General features: G+C 45.8%; 1 protein-coding gene across 41 annotated transcripts in view; it reads left to right on the forward strand.

The window, feature by feature from the left end:
- SORBS1 (sorbin and SH3 domain containing 1) overlaps nt 1-26,439 on the forward strand; it is a 247,838-nt gene that overhangs the window by 107,866 nt on the left and 113,533 nt on the right. For 27 of the 41 annotated variants that reach the window (XM_030809203.1, XM_030809210.1, XM_030809192.1 and 24 more), the window contains 4 exons: nt 10,886-10,940; nt 14,530-14,595; nt 17,369-17,464; nt 19,504-19,632. In XM_030809203.1, the coding sequence (XP_030665063.1) occupies nt 10,931-10,940; nt 14,530-14,595; nt 17,369-17,464; nt 19,504-19,632 (301 nt within the window). In that variant the 5' untranslated portion in view covers nt 10,886-10,930. The remainder of the gene's footprint in view (nt 1-10,885; nt 10,941-14,529; nt 14,596-17,368; nt 17,465-19,503; nt 19,633-26,439) is intronic. The other 14 variants (XM_030809195.1, XM_030809224.1, XM_030809211.1 and 11 more) reach the window with 1 other exon arrangement.

Consider the following 26,439-nt stretch of genomic DNA (forward strand, 5'->3'; position numbering starts at 1 on the left):
GAGCATGGTATGGGTCTGTACTGCAGATGTCTGTATAATATATGATGTGGTAAATACATAGCCTCAGGGATTTTGTGGTTTAAAAGAAAAGTTGAGAGGGAACTGTGGACTGGCTGTAAGAGCAGAGACCTCTCCTGCCATATCAAACCCACCCTGCTTTCCCATTTTCAAGCTCTAACAGACTGCTTTTCAGCTTTTTAACATTTTTTTTTCCAGCCATACACAGTACTTCTTCATCTCGTTTACCTATATTGTGGACTATGGCCCTGCCTTGATTCTCCTGAGAATCCAAAATGCTTTCATTCATGACCTCTCACTGGTAGACATTGTATAGCGACTGCTTCAGAAGAAAAATGGCTCTGTGTCCTGGGCTTGCCTTTATTATTTTGAGGTTATATATTTGTGATTTAAACAGTTAAGATGTCTTGCTTTTATCTCATGAATTTCAGAATCTGCCCTATTTTGAGTTATCTGGATTTTCTAAAGACAAGGCTCCAAATGTGCTGAATGCCACAATTAGACAGCTTTGTTTTGGTTCTGTAGACACAACCATATTTGGGAAACACAAATAGGCCAGTTTTTGCATTTAAGACTTGTCTTGGTTAACAATGCGTGTTTTAGAAACTGTGTGTGCCCGGAGTTTTACATATAAAGGATTTGAGAAGGAGCTCAGGGCTCTGGAATGCCATGAAGTTGGGTTAGAAGCAGGGACTTGGCAGTGAGCAGGCACTGGGAGCAATGGGGGTAGTTTGTGTGTTGTCACCTGGCAGCTCCTGCTGACTATTTTAAGATGAAATGTTTTGGTGCGATTACTTCTTTAGGAAATCTGGCTGAACAGTCGAGTCCGTTTATTGCCCCCTTCATCCTCCTAAGGAACTTCATGGGAGTAGTTTGGCTTCATTAAACAAAAGCAATCACTGATGAGGAATGTTAGAATTCCACAAGTTCTGTGGAAGATGGCATCAGGTGGCTCTGCCATGTTCTAATGGACATGACTGTCAGTGGCATTTTTAGCTTGTCTCCTAGAATTTTTTCTTTCAGGTTCTAAATATTACACAATTGCATATCAAATGTCATGTAGGAGCTAAAAAGGATATTTGTCATTAGAAAAGAAATGTATTATAACCACATTATAAACAGTTTGGAAAATAGAAAAAAGAAGTTACCCATAATTCCATGCTACCACCATCACTATTAGAATTTGGATGTATTTTCTTTTTACTATATATATGCGTTTTGCCTATTATATAATTATAATCACAGAGCCGGGCACAATGGCTCATGCTTGTAATCCCAGCCCTTTGGGAGGCTGAGGCAGGCAGATCACCTGAGGTCAAGAGTTCGAGACTAGCCTGGCCAACATGGTGAAACCCTGTCTCTACTAAAAATACAAAAATTAGCCAGGCGTGGTGGTGTGTGCGTGTAGTCCTAGCTACTCAGGAGGCTGAGGCAGGAGGATCGCTTGAACCCAAGAGGCAGAGGTTGCAGTGAGCAGAGATCGTGCCACTGCACTCCAGCCTAGGCAACAAAGTGAGACTCCATCTCAAAAAAAAAAAAAAAAATTGTAATCACAAATGTCACACAGACTTATACCCTGCTGTAGTCACCTAATCTTATGAGAAGTCTTTTCCCATGTTGTATGGTCTATGTTAGTTATTCTCATAACTGTTCAGCGGTCCCCGCAGTGGGTGTGTGGTCAGGTAATCAGCCCCTGTGTTATTGAACACCAGAGGATTTCAAGGCTTTCACTATTACTAATAAAGCTACGGTAAACATCTCTGTATGTATAGCATTATTGTCATTCAAGCTTCTTTCTTTAGATTCTCCTAAAGCACAGGGGTATGAGGTACATAGCTCTTGGTGTGTATTGCTGAAGATAATGATAAAAATGTAGTGTCATTGGCTGTGTAGGAAAAAGCCAGTGTCTTTGCATTTGCCCACATTGTTAGTTTTAAAACATTTTTGGACTAATATAAGAAGTAGAAAAAATGGTTAGTCATTATTTTAATATATTTTTTAACTAGTTGGGTTAAGTAAACGTTTTCTCATAGATTTGTTTATTATTTGCATTTTGTCTTCTGGGAATCATTTCTTCATGTGTCTAAAAATATTTTTCTTGGCAATTAGTATGATTACATTAGATTAAGGATATTAACTCATCTATTTTGTTTGCTGCAAGCCGTGCATTTTAATACGTTAGACAATGTAATATATAATTACAAATTATCTCCTAAATTCTGTTGTTTGAAGCACAATACTGCATTTATAAGACTTGAAACTGTTTGGGGGGCTGAATTTGCTTATTGGGTTGGAAGTCAACATTTTATATTTATTTAAAGGTTCCACTCAAGTATAAAAGTAAAAAAATAAAATGATTGCAGATTTATTGGTGGTGAATGTTCTAGCTCCAGATCTGCCCCTTCTCTGGCATGGACCTGGAACAAGAGTTTGATATTGGTAGTGGAGTTTGGGCATGGGCTTTCTGAATATTGTGATCATAAATAGGTCTTATTAAAATGAGTTCTTGGCTGGGTGTGGTGGCTCACGCCTGTAAATCCCAGCACTTCGGGAGGCCGAGGCGGGTGGGTCACTTGAGGTCAGGAGTTCAAGACCAGCCTGGCCAACATGGTGAAACCCCATCTTTACTAAAAATACAAAAATTAGGCAAGGTGGCACATGCTTATAATCCCAGCTACTTAGGAGACTGAGGCACGAGAATCACTTGAACCCAGGGGGCGGAGGTTGCAGTGAACCGAGATTGTGCCACTGTACTCCAGCCTGGATGAGAGGACGAGACTCTTGTCTCCAAAATAAAAGAGTTCTTCATCTTCATGACTTTTAATAGGAATCAAAACCAAAACTATTTCTAGCCAGTGTAACTACAGAAAATAAAATAAAAACTAGATGAAAATAAAAAACCTTTAGTTTTTGTTGGGCTAGTGCATCTGGCTATTGGGATTGGCGTTAAATTTGAGGAGATGAGGGAAAGGGCATTAGTGGGAAGCAACAAGATTAAAGGCTTAGAAATGGGAACTCTTGTCAGAATTCAGTGGGAATAGCAAGTATGGTACATGTGGAGTTTAGGGCTCATGGGAGGATGTGAGGGAGATGAGACTGGAAAAATAACTGGGACATGATCCTGCAGGGTCTTATGGCACATTAAATTTGGACTGGAATTTTTAGATCAATGTTTCCAAAAGTGTGACATTTGAGGTGATTTTAAAAGGTATGTCATTGAACATTGGAAAATTTTGGTATTTACTCATTCCTTGATTCTCTCTGTCATGCAGAATTTATTCCTTTTCCTTTTGTGCTCCCATGACACTTAAGCCAGATTGCTAGCAGAAGGGTTATCCCACTCTATTATATTTAAATGGACCACATCCGCCACCCTACAGCCCTGTGTTGGCCTCAAAGACAGCAATCCTGCCTGCCACCCTACAACCCTGTGTTGGCCTCAAAGACAGTAATCTTATCTGATCATGTTGGTCCCCCCTGGGCCAAGCACTTTCCTGGGTGCAAAGTAGGTACTAAAGAAATGTTTTTGAATTGTATCATCAGGCCTGTGTTTTAGATATAATATTCTTTCCCGGAAGCTTTGCTGCATTTCCCTTGCCCACCGTACTGCCCAGCCAACCCCTCTGAGTGTATAGGAGCCCTGTGGAATTTTTTTCCCCATTGAAATTTGACCCAGGTTGAAGTGAAAGTTGGGGAGTGCATAGGTGGGTGCCAGCACAGTGGCTGGCGGGGGCTCATGGAACCTCCTTCCAACACAGTTGGAAAACCAGGAAAATGGGCTGGGTAACCTATATAGATGCTTCTGGTTCTAAAGAAGTGAGCATGTAGTTGGCACAGAATAAAGACCAGCTGAGGGCGCTCTGGCTCCCTAAACTCCTGAAGAACTGCAGAGGCCCTGTTCTAGAAGGATCCTCATGGCCCAGTGTAAATCAGTTCACAGTGACACTTAGAAATCAAGACCAGAAAGTGTGGGGAGGAGGAAGGAGTTAACTGTCTTAATGCAGTGGAAAGATCAGTGAAGCCCGGACCAGTGCAGAAACCGTTGGACTTGGCCATGCATGTGCACTGGAAGCCTTTCTGAAGGCCATTTCAGATAATTGGTTAGAACGGAAACCGAGTTGGAGGGACTCCAGGAGGAAATGAGAGGATGTGGAGGATGGCCTTTCTGATGTGTTTTCCTATTGCTCCCTCTCCAGAAACATTGGTCTTTTTACAGAAACTTCGTGCTTGTTGAGCTCCCAGGAGTGTCATGGGATTCTAGACTGAAGTTAATGTCAGGGTCAAGTTTATCCCACTTTCTTCCCCTTGAAAGGAAGTATCAGCGACTCAGTGTTTATCCTTTCTGGCTTTCTGAAGAGCCTTCTGCACCCTTTGCAATAATGTAGAGGGTGCATTTGAAGAGAAATGACATTAATAGAGATTGAGAAGAGAAGGAGCTGTTGAAAAATTGGAGAAACGTGGCTCTGCTAGTGGATCTGCAAAGTACAAAGAAATAAGGCCAAGCATTTATTCTGGGGCTCTGTGCGCTGTCTCTATTCTTTTCAAGCTGTTGGAAGTAGCTATATGTATATAAAATCAAGTCCCAGATTTTATATATATATATTTTAAAATACAGAGTCTCACTCTGTTACCCAGGCTAGAGTGCAGTGACACAATCTTGGCTCACTGCAACCTCTGAGGCCTCCTGGGTCCAAGTGACCCTCCCACCTCAGCCTCCAGAGTAGCTGGGACTACAGGCGTGCACCACCACACCCAGCTAATTTTTGTATTTTTGGTGGAGATAGGGCATCCTCATGTTACCTAGGCTGGTCTTGAACTCTAGACTCAAGCAGCCTGCCTGCCTCGGCCTCCCAAGTGCTGGGATTACAGGTGTGAGCCATGGCGCCCAGTACCAGACTGGGTTTTTTTGTTTTTGAGACAGAGTCTTGTTCTGTGACCCAGGTTGGAGTGCAGTGGTGCAAGCCCAGCTCACTGCAACATCTGCCTCCCGAGTTCAAGTAATTCTCCTGCCTCTGCCTCCAGAGTAGCTGGAACTACAGGCGTCCACCACCATGCCCGGCTAATTTTTGTATTTTTAGTAGAGATGGGGTTTCACCATGTTGTCCAGGCTGGTCTTGAACTCCTGACCTCAAGCACCGGCCTCCCAAGGTGCTGGGATTATAGGCGTGAGTCATTGCGCCTGGCCCAAGATTGGATTTTAAAGCTAAGGCATAACCAACATTTTGTTCAAGTGGTGAGCTGTCTCCCTTTTAAGGAGCCACGGTGGAGTTAATGAGGCTCTTGGTTATCTTGAAGGTAAGACTCTGAAGTTAGGTTCTGAAGGTTAAACAGAGGCAAGAGCAAAGGCCGTGACTGAGCACCTACAGCATGCCCAGTGCTGAGGATGATGCAGTTTTTCCTTTCCAGATATTTACAATCTATTGTTGGGGATGGGGGAGCTATGGAGTCAAAACACCATAGTGCATAGGAGAAGCTGGAGCATGCTGGCTAGGAGATTTAAAGGCTCTTTGTTTTCCAAGAACCTTTGCAGGACCTTGAATTCATTTTTACAGACATACTCAATTTCTCCCTAGTCATATATCCCTAAACTATCCATATAAGGACTTACTTTCCTTTCCCAGTAACCAACCCATATTTAGTTGATTGTTTTTGAGCTTGAAGCATGAGTACAACTTTGGCTTTTTAGTAATTAATCACTTTATGTCATCAAAACTTATCTTAGAATTATAGGGTCAATGGAATTGGCGGGGTGGGGGGACAATATGGAACGATTAATTATCTGGATGCTTTCTTAACGACTCTGGCCACTTCACATCTTGTTCTTCTCATGGAATGTCTGTGTTGATGCCGTGGTACTTTGACCAAGTACGGCAGGTCCAAGCAGCTCAAAGCGTGGAATGGCAGTTTGACTCCCCGCTGGCACACCCAAGCTGTGACACTGCAACTCACTAAGGGGATTTATTGCCCACTTGCAGTTGTCTGATTTTGCCACTAGATGGTACACTGTCCTTTTGGCCTTTACCCAAAGGTGCCTGGCTCATTTGGAGGGGACTTGTAAGAGACATTCCAAAGACGTGCCATCATGTACTCAACCAAATCAGGCTCTTTACAGCTTAGTTTTTAAATAAATATTAAGTGTTAGAGGTTTTTATGTAAAATAAACTCTCAAGTTCTCATCTGATTGTAATGGCCCATATTATCTCTAAATAAACAGCAGGGACCAGACTATGATTTTCAAAGCTTTCAGTGTTCTGGTCAAGCTCAGTTTGTGTAGTTTCATGGATGCGTCCTCACTGCCCAGGCTCTGAGCACTTAAGGTTGTAGAGACACAACCACTGCCGAGCCACTTGGGATTCAGATCTGGTCAGCCTCATGTCAGGAGGGAGGAATGAAGATTCTCCTCTTCAGATGAAACCTCGGGGATTTCTCCTTCCCATCTTCTGCTGGTCAAGGTTCTTGGGTGGCAGATAACTAGAAACCACCTCTGGTGAACTCAAACTGAAAAGGGATTTATTGGCAAGATCTTGGGTAGTTCACGGAGTTTATGGAAGGTTGGAGAACTGCACTCAGAACTGGGGCAGGAATTCCAGGAGGCTGAGCTGGCTGGGATCAGAGCCAGAATCAGGCCCTGGAATAGTCTGGATAGGATGTTGCTGCTGTTGCCACCACAGGGGAGGACTGGACGCAGGGCACTGTCCTTGGCACTGCTGCCATTGCTGCAGTTCCTTTTCTTCAATCAGCTCATTCATCCTCAGCACTTTTAATTTTATTTTAAACTATCCCTTGTTTGTTAGTATCACCTGCTGCAGATTCAATCACCAGAGTGAGAACACACAACAGAACCTGCTACTCAAAAAGTCCTCATGTGCAAGAGCTGGTACTCACCTGTGCATTGTCATTGTCACGTGCTATCATCATACTAGCTCTTAAAATATCAAAGTAGTCTATTAACACCCAGGATCCATTCTCCTTCTACCCTCTCAGCATCCAGCCATTAAATGGTTAATAGCAGGCACAGGGAGGGGCCTCCCAGAGAGTGCTACAGCTGGTGTCTGCTCCAGTTGGTAGACATTTGTGGCAAAATGATGGTTAAATATTTTGAAGATTATCCCTGACTGTGTCTATTTTAGGTCAGTTTGTAAGTAAGGGGGCTGACACTTAGAAGTTAGTAGTTTCTATATTGAGAAATGTGAAATGTGCAAAGGGGTATCCGCATATGACAGTGATTACTCATCATGTATGAGTTGAGGTATCCTTTTTGTTTGGTTCATAAGACATCTCCATTCATTTCTTCTCCAGCCTAAGAATGCTGTGTGCTTTGTACTTGTTTTTTAAATTCAGATGAATTAAACTATACAAAGGGAATTGGTAAATGGATTATGGAGGGTTATTACAATGAAATACAGCCATTAAAATGATGGATATGCTGACTATATAGAATCCCAGAAAAATATTCATGAAATATTTGATTTAAAAATTAGAACACAAAGCTGTCCAGATATTATGTTTACAACAGTGTACATGCTATTTATGTATCTAAAGGCTAGAAAGAACTTACAAAAGAATGAAAATAGTTTCAGTTAAGATAGCTTCACAGTTGAAACAAAAAGATTTCTTCAATAATGCTTTAAAAATTGAGGAAAGGCCAGGTGTGGTGGCTCACACGTGTAATCCCAGCACTTTCAGAGACTGAGGCAGAAGGATCGCTTGAGGCCAGGAGTTGAGGCCAGCCTGGGCAATAGAGAGACCCCATCTCCACAAAATAAAAATTTAAAAAAATTAGTCAGGTGTGGTGGTGCATGACTGGTCCCAGCTACTTGGGAGGCTGAGGTGAGAGGATCGCTTGAGCCCAAGAGGTCTTGAGGCTGCCGTGAGCCGTGATCACACCAGTGCACTCTAGCCTGGGTGATAGCGCAAGATCCTGTCTCAAAAAAAAAAGGAATAAAAACCTTAACATAATACAATTGCTCATGAAAATTATTTATAAAATAAAAGCATTTGGATGGTATCACAGCAACCCTTTTGATCCTGGGAGGCAAACTAAGGTATCAAAAACTTAGGATTGGAAAACATGAGGACCTACAGATAACAGCAGGTTGTGTGTTTCTCGATGGAAAGAACAAATGTTTCCACAGCTTAGAGAACCGTCTGTGGGGACAGCTATTGAAGGTCATAGATAGTCTCAGATGTATTTGACAGTAACAGAGGCAAAGTTACTGCTGATTTGGGCTGCAGAGATGGACTTAGAATGATTTCCTCTTCATCCCTAGCATTCGACTCTGTTAATTACAAGGACAGTAAGCAAAGCAACCATCCAGAAAGGAAACCAGTGTCCAACTTCAGCTTTTTTAAAAGAAGAAGCTAAAGCATGTCTTCTTTTGCAGACCTTCATACCATATCTTCACATCCCTATTACAGAATTCGTGAACCGGGGGTTTCCTCTGTATCATTGCTTCTCACACCTTAAAATGCAAAGGGAGCACCTGGGATTTTGTTAAAATGCCCATGCTGATTCAGTAGGTACAGGATGGAGTCTGAGCTTCTGCATTTTCTTTACTTTTTTTTTTTTTTTTTTTGGAGATGGAGTCTCACTCTGTCACCCAGGCTGGAGTGCAGTGGCACACACGAACTTGGCTCACTGCAACTTCTGCCTCCCAGGTTCAAGCAATTCTTCTGCCTCAGCCTCCCAAGTAGCTAGGATTACAGGCACCCACCACCACAGCCGGCTGATTTTTGTATTTTAGTAGAGACAGGGTTTCACCATGTTGGTCAGGGTGGTGTCGAACTCCTGACCTCAGGTGATCCGCCCGTCTTGGCCTTCCAAAGTGCTGGAATTACAGGCGTGACTCACCATGCCCGGCCGCTTCTGCATTTTCAGTAAGCTCCCAGCTAATGTGAATGCTGCTGGCCTGTGGATCACACTTGAAATATCAAGGTTCTACATATCCCGAGGACTTGTTATTCAGATTGTGTGACCTTCAGATGTGTTCAGTAAGACCTTATTAGTCGAAGTATGTACAAGACTTGTACTTTGAAAAAACTATAAAATATTACCAAGAGAAATTAAAGAAGTCCTGGAAAAAGGGAGAGATAGGTCATACTCATGAACTGGAAGACTCAATATTGTTAAAAATGTTAGTTTTCCACAGATTGATCTATAGATCCAACATGATTCCAGTCAAAATCTCAACAGACTTTTTTTGGTAGAAATTGATAAGGTGGTTTTAAACTTTATATGAAAATGCAAAGGACCTGAAATAGCCAAAATGATTTTGGAAAAAAACTCAAGTTGGAAGACTCACTGTATTAGGCCATTCTTGCACAGCTATAAAGAAATACCAGAGACTGGGTCATTTATAAAGAAAAGAGGTTTAATTGGCTCACAGTTCTGTAAGCTAGCTGTACAGGAAGCGTGGTGCTGGCATCTGCTTGGCTTCTGGGGAGCCTCAGGAAGCTTCCCATCATGGTGGAAGGCAAAGGGGGAGCAGGCGTGTCACACGACAAGAGCATAAGTAAGGGTGGGGGAGGTGCCACATACTTTTAAATGACCAGGTCTTGTGAGAACTCGCTATTGCAGAGATAGCACCAGGCCATGAGAGATCCACCCCCATGATCCAAACACCTTCCACCAGGCCCACCTGCAACATCGGGGATTGCATTTTAACATGAGATTTGGGCAGGGACAAATATCTAAACTCTATCATTCATATTACCTGATTTCAAGGCTATGTAAAACTATAGTAATCAAGACAGTCAGTTATTAGATAAAGACAGCTCACTGAAACAGAAAAGAGTCCAGAAATTGACCCAGTCATATCTAACCAGTTGCTTTTCAGAAGTGTTATGCTAAACGAGAGAAGCCAGACACAAAGGGTTACCTATACAATGATACCATTTATATAAAATCCTGGAAAAGGTAAAACAATAGTAACAGAAAGCAGATCAGTCGTTAACAGGGACCTGAGATGGTACTTGGCTGTAGAGATACACATGGGAGCTTTTTGGGGTGATGGAAAGGCTGTATATTGTGATTGTGGTGGTGGTTATAGGATGTATATATTTGTCAAAACTCATCGAATTGTACAATTAAAATAGATATTTTCGGTTATATGCAAACTATAACTCAATAAAAGATCTGGATATATATTAGGGCGTTGTCAGTACAATTTCAGCTTTCTTTGAGACCCTACTAAATTAAGGGGTTATCCATTTGAACATCAGGGATTGGTTCCACCTCCAGGTGGTAGAGCACAGTGCATAGGAACTTGGGCCAGAAAGTCAGGCTGTCTGGGTTCCAGTATCAGCTCCTCCACTGCAGCAAGCACGCAGCTTCACCTGTCTGTGTCTCGGTTTCCTCATCTGTGTAAACTAACCTGACATTAGTGGTTACCTCCTAGGGTTGTGAGGGTCAAATGCATTAATATATTTAAAGCATTTAGAACATTTCCTTGTACGTAGTAAGCTATATATAAGCATTCAGTATGATCAGTAAGTTCTCAAATCAGTTTGTGTTGTGATTTTACCTTTCTCCTAAAATGTGGTTTTTTCCCTTTCCTTTACCCTCTCTTTAAACCACGTGCACTCATGTAGCTTGAGGTTTTTAATAGAATGTTAGAGCTGAAAGGGATCTCAGATAACATCAGCACCAAGTATGGGCAACAAAACTGAAACCAGTAAGGTTGAATGATGTGCCCAAGGTCACAATAATATGTGGGTGACCACAAACCAGAAGCCTGGCCAGGTGACTTCTGGTTCAGCTCTGTTTTTGTCAAGGGTTACAGTGTTTGCATTTTTAATACTAACCGTTGGGATTTATCGCGAACCTGCCATTCATCAATTGCATTGTGTGGTGTTTGTTTTTCTACAGAGCAGTTCAGCGCCCCAGTTGCAGACAACTTGTCCTGCCACCACCATGAGTTCTGGTAAGTCATTTTAAACTCATCTTTTATCTACCAAACTGGGCAGTTTACCCAGATTTCCCATCCACCCTGAAGGCCCCACTCTGGCATTTTATTATTTTTTGCCACCTGGGTGAATGCCAAAGCTTTGTCATAAGTTGTCATCATCACTATCATCACCTTCATGGTTAATGATTTTTTGAGTGCCTACTACTATTGCCAAAGAACTGTGCTATACACTTTACATGCACATTAGCCCTCTCTTTATTGAGATGTAACTGGCATACTATAAACCACAGATATTTTAAGTATACAAATTTGATAAAATTTGACATATGTGTACACCTCCATGGCATTTCTTAATCTGAGTGACTGCAGCAAAAGTAAACTGATTGGCCATAATTGCCCGAGGATGTGAACTAATCTAATGCTTCCTTCATCTAGGCTAGTAGAGCAGTTTGTTCCCCCTTTTGCTTTGCCTTTGGTAGTAAAAGTCAAGACCTAAAGAAATAATCAGTTTTGAGTATTTTTAGTTTTGAGCTGAGGTAGAAAACGTGGGTTAGGGAAGACAGAGATGGGAACAGATCCCTGCTCATCATGCAGCCAAGAGCTGTCAGCTTTCCAACCCAGAATTGGAGCAGAGAAGTTTCCATCTGGAGATTAAGCCCCACCTAGGCTACTGAGCATGCCCTGGAGCCTCCTGAGACCTGCAGGTGGGGCAGGCAGTGGGGTGGGAAGATGACCACGTGGATATCTTATTCTGGGGTCTCCTAATCCTGCAGTATTTCATGAGTGTTGTCAGTGACCTCTGTGGATTAAAAATCACCCTTTTCCATTTGTTTGCATACAATGCCCTTTTAGCCAAGTTCTGAGCAGGACAGTATGTAGTTAAGACCTGGGAAGGCTCTGGGGTGGAATAGCTGAGGCCCACACCCTGACCTCATTGTTTACTGGCTGCATGGCCTTGGGCCCGTGGTGGACCCTTCTCTGCATTTTCCTCTGCAAAATGGACATAATAAAAGCACCGGTTCATTGGGATTTAGTGAGGATTAAGTGAGGCAATGCTTTTATTTATTTACTTTTGAGACAGAGTCTCGATCTGTCACCCAGGCTGGAGTGCAGTGGCGTGATCTTGGCTCACTCCAATCTCTGCCTCCTGAGTTCAAGTGATTCTCCTGCCTCAGCCTCCCGAGTAGCTGAGATTACAGGTGCCCATCACCACGCCTGGCTAATTTTTTTGTATTTTTAATAGAGACAGGGTTTCACCATGTTGACCAGGCTGGTCTCGGACTCCTGATCTCGGGTGATCCACCCTTCTCCGCCACCGTGCCTGGCCTGAGGCAGTGCTTTTAAAGTGCTGAGCTCTGTGTCCAAGGCATGGCAAGTGCTTCCTCTTTCGGCTCTTGCTGTTATGAGCTCAGAGTTCCTCCCTGCAAAGCCAGGGACTTGGCTTCTCAGCAATTCCTTGAGTGCTTTTGCTGTGTGTGAAGAGGCCGTGCACCTTTTCCCCTCTAAGCAGGCTCAGTCACTGCCAGTAGCTCCTGCTTCGTAACTCATATGTTTTGTTGTCTCTTTGGCTTTTTGCTTTTGTTGTCATTTAAAATAGGCCACGGTGTTTTGCTTTATTTTGTTTTTAACTTTTTCTCTGTAGCCTAAAGCTACTTTCTCGTCCAGTGGCAGAACTGGCCTCACTTTGCTTTACTACACTTTGGCATTAAGGGCCAGAGAAGGAGGAAGGGAGGGGCCTGGAAGAAGGGTATGGGTGTGGAAAAGCCCAGGAGATTTCTCCCCAGAATCTCTCTCTCAGGTCGGGGGTTGGAAGGAGGCGTTGCCTAGGAAGAGTTCAGAAATTCTGGAGCCTTTGACCTGATGATCCCACTCTTGAGTATTTCTATCTTAATTCCAAGGAAACAAAAATATCACCCACACGAAGGGGGGTTACGAGTAAGTACGTTATGTGTATTTACTTGACGGAATATTATGCCGCTGTTAAAATGGTCATTAGGAGAAAAGTAGCTACATGGGAAATATTTGTTTTAATCACTGGTGGAAAGAGCAGTGTGAAAATGGTGGATTCTTTTTATTCCAAGTTTGGGCTGGGCTGCCCGTCACCGGGGGAAGTGCTTTACCTGTGTGACCTTGTTACATTCTCCTGGAAAACCCTCACAAGTGGGGTGTGGTTTGCCACCCTCATTACACAGATGGAAAAACTGAGGCCCTGAGGGGTTAATAATATGGCTGGGATCACTCAGCTAGTGTGTACTGTTGCTGAATCAAACTCAGGAAGCTGGACACCAACAGTGTGCTGCAGAGGCTTGAGTTTCATGAGATGGAGTTACTAATTTTTAAATACCTTTCCAAAATTTCTTCAAGTTTGGTTGTTACATTGAATTAAAAGAAAGGAAGAACATGGGGCTGGGCCTGCTGGTAGCTCAGAGGCTGCCTGCCCCACACTAGCTTGGGGAGGCCTGGAGCAAGGCCTACAGTCACAGAAGGAACTAGAGCAGGTACTTGGATTTCTGGCCTTCTCACCAGCACCCTTCTTCTACCCATCTCCGAAATCAGAGCTCAAGGGAGACTCAGAAATCTAGGAGAATTAGCCTTCACCTATAGGTAGGTGTGGGCAATTAACAGGCCACAGCCTGTGGGGCCAGCATGGGGAAGCCCAGGCACCAGGTGGGGCAGTGGCCCTGCTCGTGTATGGCCACAGGCAGCATCCAGACTGGCCTGTCAGTGTGGTTTATAGCAGGCGACCCCCCTTTTGGGAGGCTGATTGTTAAGGGCCTAGGTAAGGTGACGTAGTCTCAGCCTAATGAATTACAGGCGTGTGGGACTAAGCTTCAGTCCCAGCATTTGGAGAAATAGAAAATATATATATATATATATATATATATATATCAGGAAACCCAAATGTTTATCCCATTTGGGGAGGAAGAAGATGAGCTGTGAGATGGGCAGACCAGAGTTCAAATTTCAGCCTAGTGATCTTGGGCAGGCCTGGAATCCTCTCTGCCTCAGTTTTCTTATCTATAAAATAGGCATTCCTAACTCTTAGTTCTGGAGGTCTGGGTCTTCAGGATAAAATGAGATGCTAATTATGGAATGCTAAGCATGGATCCTCACACCTAGGCAAGTCAGTGTTTAAAAACCCATAGCTAGTCATGATTATGTTTGTAGCTTGGTTAACTCTGGGCTTGGAGGGGTTGCTCCAAGCACACATGTCCCAGGGCGACAGGGCCTGCTGGCCTTCCTTCCTTGGCCTGCCTTTATCTATTTTGGGATGGGGACCTGGGCGGGGCTTAGGCTACAGGTGAGCAGGGAGGGCCTCAGCTTCTGTAACTGAGCAGAACTCAGGAAAGTCTCAGCCAACACAGAGGACATGACATCCGAGGGGAGCCCCAGGGATGCGTAGAATTTCCATCAGGTGAGAAGGGAGGAGGAGGCATTCTCGGCAGAGGGCCTCATAGGAACTAAGGCCTAGAGGTCTGAAAGTATCTGGGCAGGACCCCTCTGCTTCCTCCTGACTCTGACCCCAGTACCTCGTGCCACACAGGACTCAGTAAGTGCTGGGGCAGCTTACTCACAAACCCCATGCTCTCTTTCTTTCTTGCAGAATGTGATGGTGGTTCCAAAGCTGTGGTGAATGGCTTGGCACCTGGCAGCAATGGGCAAGACAAAGGTAAGGTTCTTGGAGAGAAGTCTGGATTGGTACTGGAAAGCATTTCTAAAGGTGCGGAGTATGTCAGGCCGGGGCCATCCCATCTGCCTGGTGCAAACATCATTGGCCTGACCAAGCCGGAAACTGGGGACCTGTTCCCTACACTGATTTTCTGAGACCTGGAGCCTGTTGTTGCATTTCGGGAGTCTGAGGCTGCCATTTTCCCACTGTGAGGTATTAAAAGCTTTCCCTAGCTCACAAGGATGCTGTGAATGACAGATCAGGTACGTGGACCAAGGCATATTTCATGCCTGGCACAGATGGCATTTATCAGCCTGAAATATCCCTTGCTCAGCCTTTTACCTTCACCTATAATAAACAGTGATAGGTTCACAGTCCTGACCCTAAGACAAGAGCCTAAATCATTAAAATAAATTATTTCAGTGGCATTAATTTAATGCACATCCTCTCATAGTTTCGGTTTTTAAAATTTTTAGGATAAAAGATTTAAATGTGAAATGAATGATGGATGCGATGACCTTTGAGGTCCTGCTTAGCCTGGAGACTTTCATCCTGACCTCGGTGTGGCTGCACAGATAGCCTGGCTATGGGGCTCGCGGTGCCACTTTTACTGTGTGGTGTGATGGACACTCAAGCTGGAGTGACAAGGCATGGGTTCAAGTCCCAGCTCTGCCACTCATGAACAGGACATCTTCAGAGGCCCTTTATCTTTGTGGGTGTGGGTTCCCTTATCTACAAGATGAGGGAATTTATGATCTGCTGTATTTATTTCTGCTTCAAATTCAGAATTGGAATGAACGCTCATCCCACTAAATTTTAGGGTATACAAGAGGAAGGGCCAGAATCCTTGCATTGGGCATTTAAGTCAATATGCATCTCAAAGAATAATTCCAAACAATTTGGCATTTTGATCTTTGTAATTTCCATCTGGGTCAGCAAAGTGTTCTTTTTAAGACAAGGCAAAGTGTGAAAGGAACCAGCCATAGAGGGTATGTCCAGAGACTAGGAGGGGCTGGGGTATAGGGCCCAGGTGGTGTGGGGGTGGGTTCCTTGGTGGCCAGAGGGGACCTGCCATGCTCCTGTTCTTGCCTCCCTGCCTGGTCGCCCCTCTGCACCCATGGTGTGGGGCCCTGGACAGTCTCGACCAAGTTGCACTTAGGGAACTCTGAGGGGCAGTGCCTGTGGAGTGGCTGCAGGCATGTGTTTAGCATCCAGTGAGGAGCATGGGGAGGGGTGGGGGCCCTATTAGTTTAAAACCTGTGGGGTCATCGACCCCATCCATGTGAACTCATTTATACAAGAGACTTAAGGCGTGTGGGGTAGGGTGGCAGGTGGAGTGGGTCCCACTCTCTCCTTGGTGAGACTCACCTTTGTCTGCAAACAAGCAGGCAGGGGTGACCTGAAGGGCATCAGGGTGGCTTGAGGTCACTGAACGAGAGCTGGGATAGCTGAGCTCCAGTCTCAGCCTCTCCACTTGAGAACTGAATGAGCCTGAGCAGTTTGCTAAGCCTCTTGCTTCTTCCTCTGAAAATGGTTGCAAAAGTCTCCCCCAGGCCCGTCTCCCAGGTGGAGCAGACAGGAGGATGCTGTGAGAGCACATTTGTGTCTTAATCCATGCAGTAGCGTCGTTAGCAACCCAGTCATTGATGGCCAGGTGCCGTGTGACTGCCCCATCCCCTTATGAGGTGAGCTGACAGCAGGTTGGACTGGAAGATGCACTGTCTCTGGCCGACATGCCTCCCTTCTGTTGCCTTGACAGGCTCACCAGCACGATGCTGACTCTGCAGTGGCAGTCTTGTTCCCAGACAGCCCTACCCGCTGTGTTTCTGTAGACCTGTGGCCACAGTCGACTCTGGCGCCTTTGCACAGAGCTCCCATCCCTCTTTATGTGCTGCCCTTGAAAGAGAGGACGAGGGGAGGCCTCACAACAGTCTCGGTGTGAGGACAGTTAGGGAATGTGCCTACCATGAGATTACAGAATTTGGGCAGGCAGGGAGCCCAGAGACCCTGCAGATAGATAAGTTTGAGCCCCCAGGATGTTCGAGCGGTAGCCTTCACCACATCCCAGGCAGGCATCCCTGCTCTGCCTTAGCTCAGCTGGGCATTGGGGTCCTGGGCTGTGCACTTGGGTGCTGCCCAGAGACTACATTGCACTTGGACACTTGGCACCTCCTGACCAGGAAAGGGTGGGTTTGAGCAAGGCCATCTGCTGTTTAACAGATGGGGGCTCTGATTTGCTTGGGGCCAGAGGGCTACAATTGTCGGAGCAGGCACAAGACCCCGGAAGTTATGCTGTGGGGGAAGTAGCTCTGATGGCTGAAGGGACCAGGCAACTCACGATCTTGTTCCTTCGTTCTTCCACTCATCTGGAGCCCATGGGCCACAGCCCTCTTCCTCGGAACCGACTCCCCAGCATTCTCCCAAGGGGCCCTGTGGACCCTGAGTGCTCTCCCCTTCCTCTGTTTGCCAGGCCATCTGTGTGCCTCTGTAAATCTTTGTCCAGAGCCTTGGCAAGCTCCTGGTGTGGCAGGAGGCACCAATCAACACTGACCAGCTGTATTTGGGTGATAGTTGGAGGGGAGGGTCTGTTGTCTTGGCCTAGAACTCTAAAGAGAGAAAGCAGGTTATTTTTAATTACTGCATCTACTGCCCTTTGTAATTGTTCTTGTTGTGTGGGTGACTTCCTCCTATTGTCCCTGCCCAGTTCCTCAACTGCCTGAGTGTTTCCCAAATGTTCTTTCTGGATGCACCATTTACCCTTTTGTGTTTTCAGCAACTGCCGACCCTTTACGCGCACGCTCTATTTCTGCTGTTAAAATCATTCCTGTGAAGACAGTGAAAAACGCCTCAGGCCTAGTTCTCCCTACAGGTATCTGCTTGGGTCGGTTGATTTTCTCTAATTGTGAGCGGATCATGGCATGGTTTTCCTTTCTTCTTTTTTTCTAATACGCACTTTGAGCTGAATCGTTGCATGTTTAGGAGGCATTCCGTCTCACTTCTCAGCTTGCTTCCTTACTTCCCTCTGTGTACGTGAATGTCTGTGTGCGTTTTCCTGGGAGCCAGCGAATGTGGGGAAGAACTGAGGACAGAGGCCTTGCCCCTGTTTTCTTTAGGAGAAGGGTCAGTCCGGAGGCTCCGCTTTCCCTTTGGGATGGGTCTGAGGTGCATGGACATCCTAGGCTCTCCCTAGAGGTTTCCAGCTCCCAGTACTTTAGCAAAAACTGCAGTCTCCCTGAGAATTAACCTGGTCTCACAGAGAACCTCTGAACTCAGCTGAATTTGAAGCAGCTGCCCTTAGGTGCCCAACCTAGATTCGCCTCTGATGCTCACCGGGCCATCCCAGAGCATCCCCTTTGCCTTCCCCAATTTTACCTGCAGCCACTTCCTGCCTCTCCCCTCCAGAGGGTGGGGGAGTACAGTTCAGATGTCAGCCCTGGCTCATCGCTTCCTTCTGTACAAAGTGGGACACATGAGGCCTACACAGTACTTTATCCAATGGCGCTTTCAGAAGTAACCGGGCTGTGTGTCCAGGAACCTATGGATGGGCTGCATCCATCAGTGTGCCCCTCATCCTTTTGAAGTGACTATGAACCAGTTTTCCCAATAGTTTGGTGACATCAGTCGCGTAGCCTCTTGATAGAGTTGGATAAGTCAGATGCTCTCCAAGGCTGACGCTTGCCCCACCACACATTGTACGTTTCGTGCATTGCGTTCAATACAAGAGGTGCTGATGAGGCAGGTCCATTCTCTTGTCTAACGCTAGTGATCATTCTGAGTTGTTGGAAGGGGGCTGCTGGTGTGGAAAGGAAGGAGAGAAGAGACTTTGTTTCTCTCTGCCCTTGAACAGGAATGGGGATGAGTTGGATGTCTGAACGCACATCCTGCCCAGACACACACCCTGAATGTCAACCTGTAATCCTAACTGTGACAATTTTAGGTGAGGGATCTAGGCTGTGAGCAATTTGAAAAGAAAACAAAACAAAACTGTGGCGTTCCGCATAGCTCAGCTGCACATAAAGAAACACTCAGTGCGTGTGCCTCCCAGAACTGTGTGGTCTGCCCCGGTTCCCTGCCTCCGTGACTGATTTCCTGCAGGATGGCATGCAGATCTTTTGAAGCGTATTTTGAAATCTTTCTCAAGGAAACTCTCAAAGTTGACCCGGGTCTGTTGTTAGGCCCTAGTGAAACTGTAGGAGATGCCAGGACCCTGTGAAGACAGCTGAGGCTCGGTGGACGCTGCTCATTGAAGGATTTAGCCTTCTGAGTCGTTTTTGTTGCTGTGAGTTTTCTTTGTTATGTTTGGAAAGTGAGGCTGTCACTCATGAGCTTTCTCGCCAGGCAGCCTATCCTTCTGTCTCAGCATTTCGGGAGTCTTGACTTGCTGATCCAAGGAGATTTGCTTTTCCTTTTCCCACTGGAAAACTGCAAGGGGTAGTTGTTCTCCATGGAACCACCCCCCCTCCGCCCCCCCACTTCCTTAGTTGCCAACTTGGTCTTCAATGAGAAGTATGGTCTGGAAGCTTGAAACATCTTTCATAAACTCTTTCTTGAACTGTGCCTTACTAACTGGTCAGAAGTCTGCTCACCAACCTAAACTTCATTTAATAAAAGGAATAAACCTGCTTTCATTTTGAAATGTTTTCAGCTGATAGTATAACTCATCCATTTACTCAGAACTCACCATTGCTGCCATGTTCCCCTAACTTCATGATGCACAGTAAGCCTCTGAAAACTTGCCCCTCTCCACCACCCACAGATTAATTTCATTGACCACAAGTGTTCAAAGACTTCGCGTGGCTGTAACCAGGTTCATCTCATTCCCCGGCTGTAACAATTTGCTAACCAACTGTCCTTTAATCCTTCAGGAGTCTTGGATTCAGCCTTCAATTTTGGACCTTTTCTTTTCAGACATGGATCCTACAAAAATCTGCACTGGGAAGGGAGCGGTGACTCTCCGGGCCTCGTCTTCCTACAGGGAAACCCCAAGCAGTAGCCCTGCGAGCCCTCAGGAAACCCCGCAACACGAAAGCAAACCAGGTGTGTGGAAGCTAGGGAAAGCTGTTCAAAGCCACGTGGGAAGGGCGGGAGGAGGCTCTGGTGTTTTTGCTCAGGAGGGCGTGAGTTCATCAGATACCTCTGGGTTCACAGTCAAATCCTTTGGATGGGTAGTGGTCAAAGCCTCAAACTAACAGTCACATGCTGCAGATGAAGGCACAACAATAACCACACTTTATGTTAGCTTTGACTGAGCAGGTCATCCTGTGACCACAGCCAGTGCTCTGCAGACAGCTCTCATGCAGGCTGAAATAGCTTAGGGCATGGAGGGTAAGTAAGTGGTGAGATGGGCTAGAGGTTGGGCTTCTCAGAGCTCATCCCTGCTTCCTAGAGGTTCACTGTGACCTGTCCAGGCTGGGCTGGAGGTGCAGCCAGGGGAGACTGAGAAGTGTGGATGACTCAATGACCTTGCTCCTGGAAAAGCAGAGGTGGGGAGGGCTCAGGCCTGGGATTGGCCACCAGCCAGCTGCGGGAGCAGGATCAGGAGAGTAGTTCAAAGGCCCAGTGTAAACTAGGAGCAAAGGGAGATCAAAGAAGCCACATGAAGCCCATCTCCCCACCTTAACCCATCACCTGGGAAACCTGAGGTATTGAGGTTTGGAACTGGGACTTCAGAACCCGATAGATCTCTGTGCACACCCTGCCCCCACCACCTGTCAGCTGTGCGACTTTGGTCGAGTTATTCACTCTCAACCCTAATGAACTGTCGAATGGGGTTGATAATTGCATCTGCCTCATAGGATTATTGTGAGGAAGAAGTGTATGAAGTGCTGTGTATCATGCCTGGTGGCATGGAATAGACAGATGTTAGCTGCTATTTGATTATGATTAGATTATTTTGGCCTCTCCAGAGACGACTTCGCACAGCCCAAGTATTCTGGTAGTTGGCAAATGCTGACTTTGAGATCAGGCACAGTTAGTTTAGGGTGAGACAGCACCTCTCCACTCTGTAGGGCAGTGACTTTCACACTTTAGCTGCATCAGAATCACTTGGGGTAAAAAGGTAGGTTGCTGGGCCCCAGCCCGGAGTTTTAGAATGTAGGGTTCCCACTTGCAGGTCTGAGGTAGGGTCTGAAGGTTCGCATTTCTGACAGGTTCATGCTGATGCTGCTAGTGCAAGGACCGCATCTGAGAGCTGCTGCTGTAGGGGATGGGAGCTTGCTTTCTTGAAGGAAAGGGAGGGAGAAAGGGAATGGAGGGGAGGACCATTCCCTTGGGACCAGAGAGGCTAGGCAGTAGGGTATGCAGACCCCTCTGGTGCAGCAGGAGTGGTGTGTTGTGGTAAGACAGATATGATATGTAGGATGGAAATGGCCAGACCTAGCGTCCTGGAAACTGACTTTCTTCCTTCCCAGCTACCCATAACAGGTGCCAGGGCACATGCTGGTGGATGAGCCCAGGCTAGGGTTTGAGCACAAACCCCTTTCTGGTAATGTTGGTCCCTGTGAGGGCTTCTTTATCCTTAGGCTGAGGGCAGGCCCGAGCAGCCCACAGCCCTAAAAGTCAACAGAGTAGCTTCTTGGTCCTGCATCCCTGAGCCCAGCCCTGACTCCTGACCCGCTGGGAAGGTGGGGGTGAGGAGAGAAGGCAAAGTTATTTTATTCTAAGGCTAACCTCATCCAGCCTCTCCAAGCCTAACTGGGACGACCCACTCCCAAGCTAGAGAGCATTTGGAGAAGAATCTTAAGGGATGATGCAAAGAGAAAGGCTTTATGTGCAGTCTCCTGGCCCAGTCAAATAACCTTAGAAACCGGCTGTCCTGTCCTCTGGCAGCAAATGGAGGTGGTGGAGAGGGAGCCTGGAGCTCCCTCTAGTGGTTACAATGTGGCATTGACGTAGAACACAAATAATGCCCACCAGATGCACGCCTGTGCTACCAGTACCGTGTGTGGATTTGTTTTTTGTTTGTTTGTTTGTTTCGTTTTGTTTTTTTGAGACAGGGTCTCACTGTGTTGCCCAGCCTGGAGTACAGTGATGTAATCATGGCTTGCTGCAGCCTCGGCCTCCCGGGCTCAATCTGTCCTCCCACCTCAGCCTCCCAAGTAGCTGAGGTGCACGCCACCACCCTTGGCTAATTTTTGTATTTTTTGTAGAGACAGAATTTCTCCATGTTGCCCAGGTTGGTGTTGAACTCATAGGCTCAAGTGATCCACCTGCCTCAGCCTGGCAAAGTGCTGGGGTTACAGGTGTGAGCCACCCTGCCCGGCCCTGTGTATGGATTTGAGGCACTTTTGGAAATACTCTCTTGTCCCAAAATACGTTTGTGTCTTACAAATTTCTACCAGCTAATTTGGTGAAAAGAAACTTCACCACATCTTTTTCACCAAACCATCACCAGATTGTTTTAAAATGCAAATACCGTACTCGGAAGAATTAAGGGATAGTTATCAGTCATTCACACCTTACAGTAAGTTCATCTTTGTGAATTGAGATCATCAAATCCAAATAAGCATACATTCATTCAGCATTATCTATGTGCCAGGTGCTGAGTGAGTCACTTGGAATTGTGACGAGAAAGGAGGAAAAGAGAGTAATCCTAGGTGCATTAGGTGAGGGCAAAAGGCAGTACGCTGCAACAGGAGTCAGGTGTGGACTTGTAATCAGCCATCTTCCTTTCGGGCTGTGGGTAAGTCCTGGTGACTTTGAGCCCACATCAAGTATGAGGAACTTGGGCCAGATGCTTTCCAAGCCTTTCTAGCTCCAGAATGCTCTGTGACCTTAAGAAGTTTGGAAATTAGCCTGACACAAATGGAATCCCTTTGATTGGTGATAAATTTAAGATGGTACAGGAGGGCAGTTTGGATGAAAAGGAACAAGCTGGGTTTGAGTAGAGGAAACAAAAAAACCCCACGTGCTCATTAAGTATACAAAGCAGACTAGAATGAGTTAACACTGGGGAGTGGGCTTAAAAGAGGATGTCAGTAAGCTGGGCGCAGTGGCTCACACCTGTAATCCCAGCACTTTGGGAGGCCAAGGTGGGCAGATCAGTTGTGGCCAGAAGTTCGAGACCAGCCTGGCCAACATGGTGAAAACCCGTCTCTACTAAAAATACAAAAATCAGCCAAGCATGGTGTTGCACACCTGTAATCCCAGCTACTCGGGAGGCCGAGGCAGGAGAATTGCTTGAACCCGGGAGGCGAAAGTTGCAGTGAGTGAGATCATGCCACTGCACTCCAGCATGGAAGACAGAGCAAGATTCTATCTCAAAAAGAAAAAAAAAAATGAGGATGTGAGTATAGACAATTCAGGAATGGGAATCTTGTCCCCTTACCATGCTACCTATTGACTAGCATCCTGCTAGCTCTCGACTCTGACGGTGTCCATGTCAACCTCCAGATTGACAACTTGCTGGCCCATACCAGTCTATTGTCCTATCCTGGGGCCTAGGAGCTCCTGGGCCTTCCCTGTCTTCATAAAAACAGTTTTCAGCAGTATTTGCAGACAGCCAAGCCCAGTCTGGACTGGGAGCCCAAGTGTGAGGCAGTGGATGGCTCTTGCCAAGGATTGCTTCCTACTCCCAATGCCTTTGCAGATAGCTAATGTCACATGGCGTCTGGCTCCCTCCCTTCTCACCAGGGACAGCATTTGTCCCCCAGCTGCTCTGTCTGCTTCCTCTCTGACTTGCTCCCTGTTTGCCACCTTCTTTGATGCCTATAGGTGTCCAATTGCTGATTATTTGCCTGGACTGGAAGGTCCAGTCCCTATCTGGTCCCCTGATACCCACATTTCAGCAGTGCCCCCTATTTCTAGTCCTTGTCCCAACCCCCTCACCTGGGAGAGATGATATAGTTCTGGTTTCACACAGTTCTCTACTGAGGCTGAGCACTGCCACTTACTGTCCTTGTGGTATGGACAAATTACTCCACCTTACAGGGCTTCAGTTGCCTTATTTGTAAATTGGAGATGACCATAACAGAGTTGTTGAGATTAAATGAGCTCTTTCTTTTTTTTTTTTTTTTTTTTGAGATGGAGTCTCACTCTCACCCAGGCTGGAGTGCAATGGTACGATCTCGGCTCGCTGCAACCTCCGCCTCCTGGATTCAAGTGATTCTCTTGCCTCAGCCTCCTAAGTAGCTGGGACTACAGGTGTCTGCCACCACATCTGGCTAATTTTTTTTTGTATTTTTAGTAGAGACTGGGTTTCACTGTGTTGGCCAGGCTGGTCTCAAACTCCTGACCTCATGATCCACCCACCTTGGCCTCCCAAAGTGCTGGGATTACAGGCGTGAGCCACCACACCCAGTTAAATGAGCTCTTTCATGTCAAGCATTTGGCACAGGCCCAAAGCAAGTGCTTTTTAAGAGTAACCATTCTAGTTCCTGCAGGTCAAGAGGCTTGTTAAAGATTTGAAATAATTTCAGTTTGAAGCCATGAGGGCCTCACCCCTAGCATGGTGGCAATGGGAGTGAAGAGCAGAGGCTGAGGGTCAAAGTGTCTTTTGGAGAATGAAATGACCAGGGCTCCTTGTGGTGTATTTAAGGACCACAGAGAGGTGAGACTCCATGTGGCCCAGGAGATGTCTTCCCTGGTTGGCTAGGAGAGTAATTGTGGCACTCATGGAGTTGGGGGGATTTGTGAAGAGTGCTGAAAAGAATGTTGAATTCCATCTTTTGACATGTTGAGTTTCTTGGCAAGGGAAAGACTTCCAGGAGAATGTTTCTAATGGGAATTTGGAAATTTGGAGTCCAATGTGTGGATTTGGAAGCCATCTGCATCCACATGAACTCTGAGAGAATGGAGACATTCTCGGGGGTGGAGTGACAGAGAGAGCCCTTGAAATTGCCCAGTTAACACTCATTCTCCAGACTCCTCCATTCAAGTCATGGCTTAACTCAAGATCCCTGACCACAGCTTCCTGATCAGCCTCCTCATCTCTGAATGTGGATCTTGGTTTTTGGATCAGAACCATCTGAAAGGAATGGCAGTAATCTTAGTACCGACTCCCTGCCCCCAGGAGAAACCTCATCACCTTATCCCTGCCTCCTGACCTCATTGCCACACCAGGTCTGAGCATTGGCCATGTTGGTTCAGAGTGACTTGATCATGTCCCAGGTCAGGGTGTTTTCATTCCAGACAGGGAGCCTGAGCTGGTGGTGGGTGTGATTACCAAGCTTTCTGTCTGGTATAGTCTAAAGATCTTGTGGCTTGATATATCAATTCCTGTGTTCTGACTTAGATGCCAGGGTCCAGTTCATCCCTTATATTTTGTTAGTTCTGTATCAGTTGGCTCCAGTCCTTACTGCCTGATTCTTGAATGTAAAGTTAGCTTTGGACATAAAGATTCTTGGACCTGCAGTCAAATTATTTCCTCTGGTTTTGACTCTCACATTTGCTCTCCAGGAATGGCAGTAGCAAAAAGGTACCATAAGAAGGTTAACATTGAAGCAGTTAAAGGTACCCGGTACCTCCATTAAATTAGAGTGTTTTTGATGAGTACATGTGTGAGAATTAGGGCCAACTGAGAAGTTGGAGGGAAGAGTCCTGACAAGAGTGCACCCTCCCTTCTGACACCAGCTGCAAGTTCAGGGGATTCCCAAAACCATTCTCAGGTTTGGTACAATGCTGGAGGGACTCACACGACTTATTGAAAGCTGCTACACTCCGGGTTATGGTTTATTATAGGGAAAGGATACAGATTAAAAAAGGCAAGAGAAGATGCACATAGGCTGGAGTCTGGAAAAGGTACCAAATGCGGAGCTTCCGTTGCCTAGTCTGCGTGGAGAGTCAGGACATATTATTTCCCAGCAGTGATGTGTGACAGTGCTCTCAGAGCATTTTCAACCAGGAAGTGTACCTGAGCCTTTGTGTTTAGCGTTTTTACCGTGGCTCTATTACATAGGCATGATCCACTGCCCACAGGGCAGATCTCGATCTCCAGTCCAACTTCCTAATTGACTGAGCTCCTGGTGGCTCAAAGCCCCCACCCCAAGTCACATAATTGGTGTGACTCAAAGCCCCAGGTAAACAAAGTCACTCCTATCAGGCATGACTTTCCAGGAGCTCAGATATTACATCCCAGAAGCTGAGGCCAAGGCCAGACCTCTTTTTAGATAAAGTTAAATTCTCTACTGTACAGTAGGAATACAAAATAAACACAAATAAGATTTGGAACACCCTTAGACTTACTATTAACACCTGTCATCTACCTCTTAAATACTCTTACCAGAACACATCAAGACTCACTCAATGAAAATTATCCTAAGATCTCAAGAAGAATTGACTGATCAGCAAAAGACTTTAAAACAGGTCAAAATGAAATTAGCATAGAATGAGATAAAATATCAGGAGGCTACAGCCACAGGCCAGAAAAGATTGCAAATAAAGAACAGCTGGAGGAAAAGATAAGGCAAAGTAAATTATGCTTCTTGCAGAAAGGGTAGGTCTCTCAGGACTGCAAAAGCTCTCTAGGATCCAACTTTCCGAGGCACACCCCCACCTTGGGAGCTCTAAGGTAACATTTATTGAAAGAAGCATTTTGACAGTCTCTTCAATCAGGAGTTAATAATGGATGATCATGTGTGCAAAATTTCATACTTCTGCACATAGGCACAAATGGCCGCGGGCTGCTACCAACCTTCCAGGTTCAGAAGATGAGGTAATAGATGAAGGATGATAAGATGTCAGAAATGCAGCTCTCCTTTAACAAGGAAGAGAGGAACATTTAAGAGGTCCTGGGAACTGCCTTTTTGGGGTAGGGGAAGGGGAACAGTTTTAAAGACTTGGAATGAGAAGAAAAAATGGATCTATCCCTAAGGATCTTATGTTCTTAAAGCTATTTATCACATGGCA

The sequence above is a fragment of the Nomascus leucogenys genome, chromosome 3 (assembly GCF_006542625.1).
Source record: "Nomascus leucogenys isolate Asia chromosome 3, Asia_NLE_v1, whole genome shotgun sequence".
Taxonomy (NCBI): Eukaryota; Metazoa; Chordata; class Mammalia; order Primates; family Hylobatidae; genus Nomascus; species Nomascus leucogenys.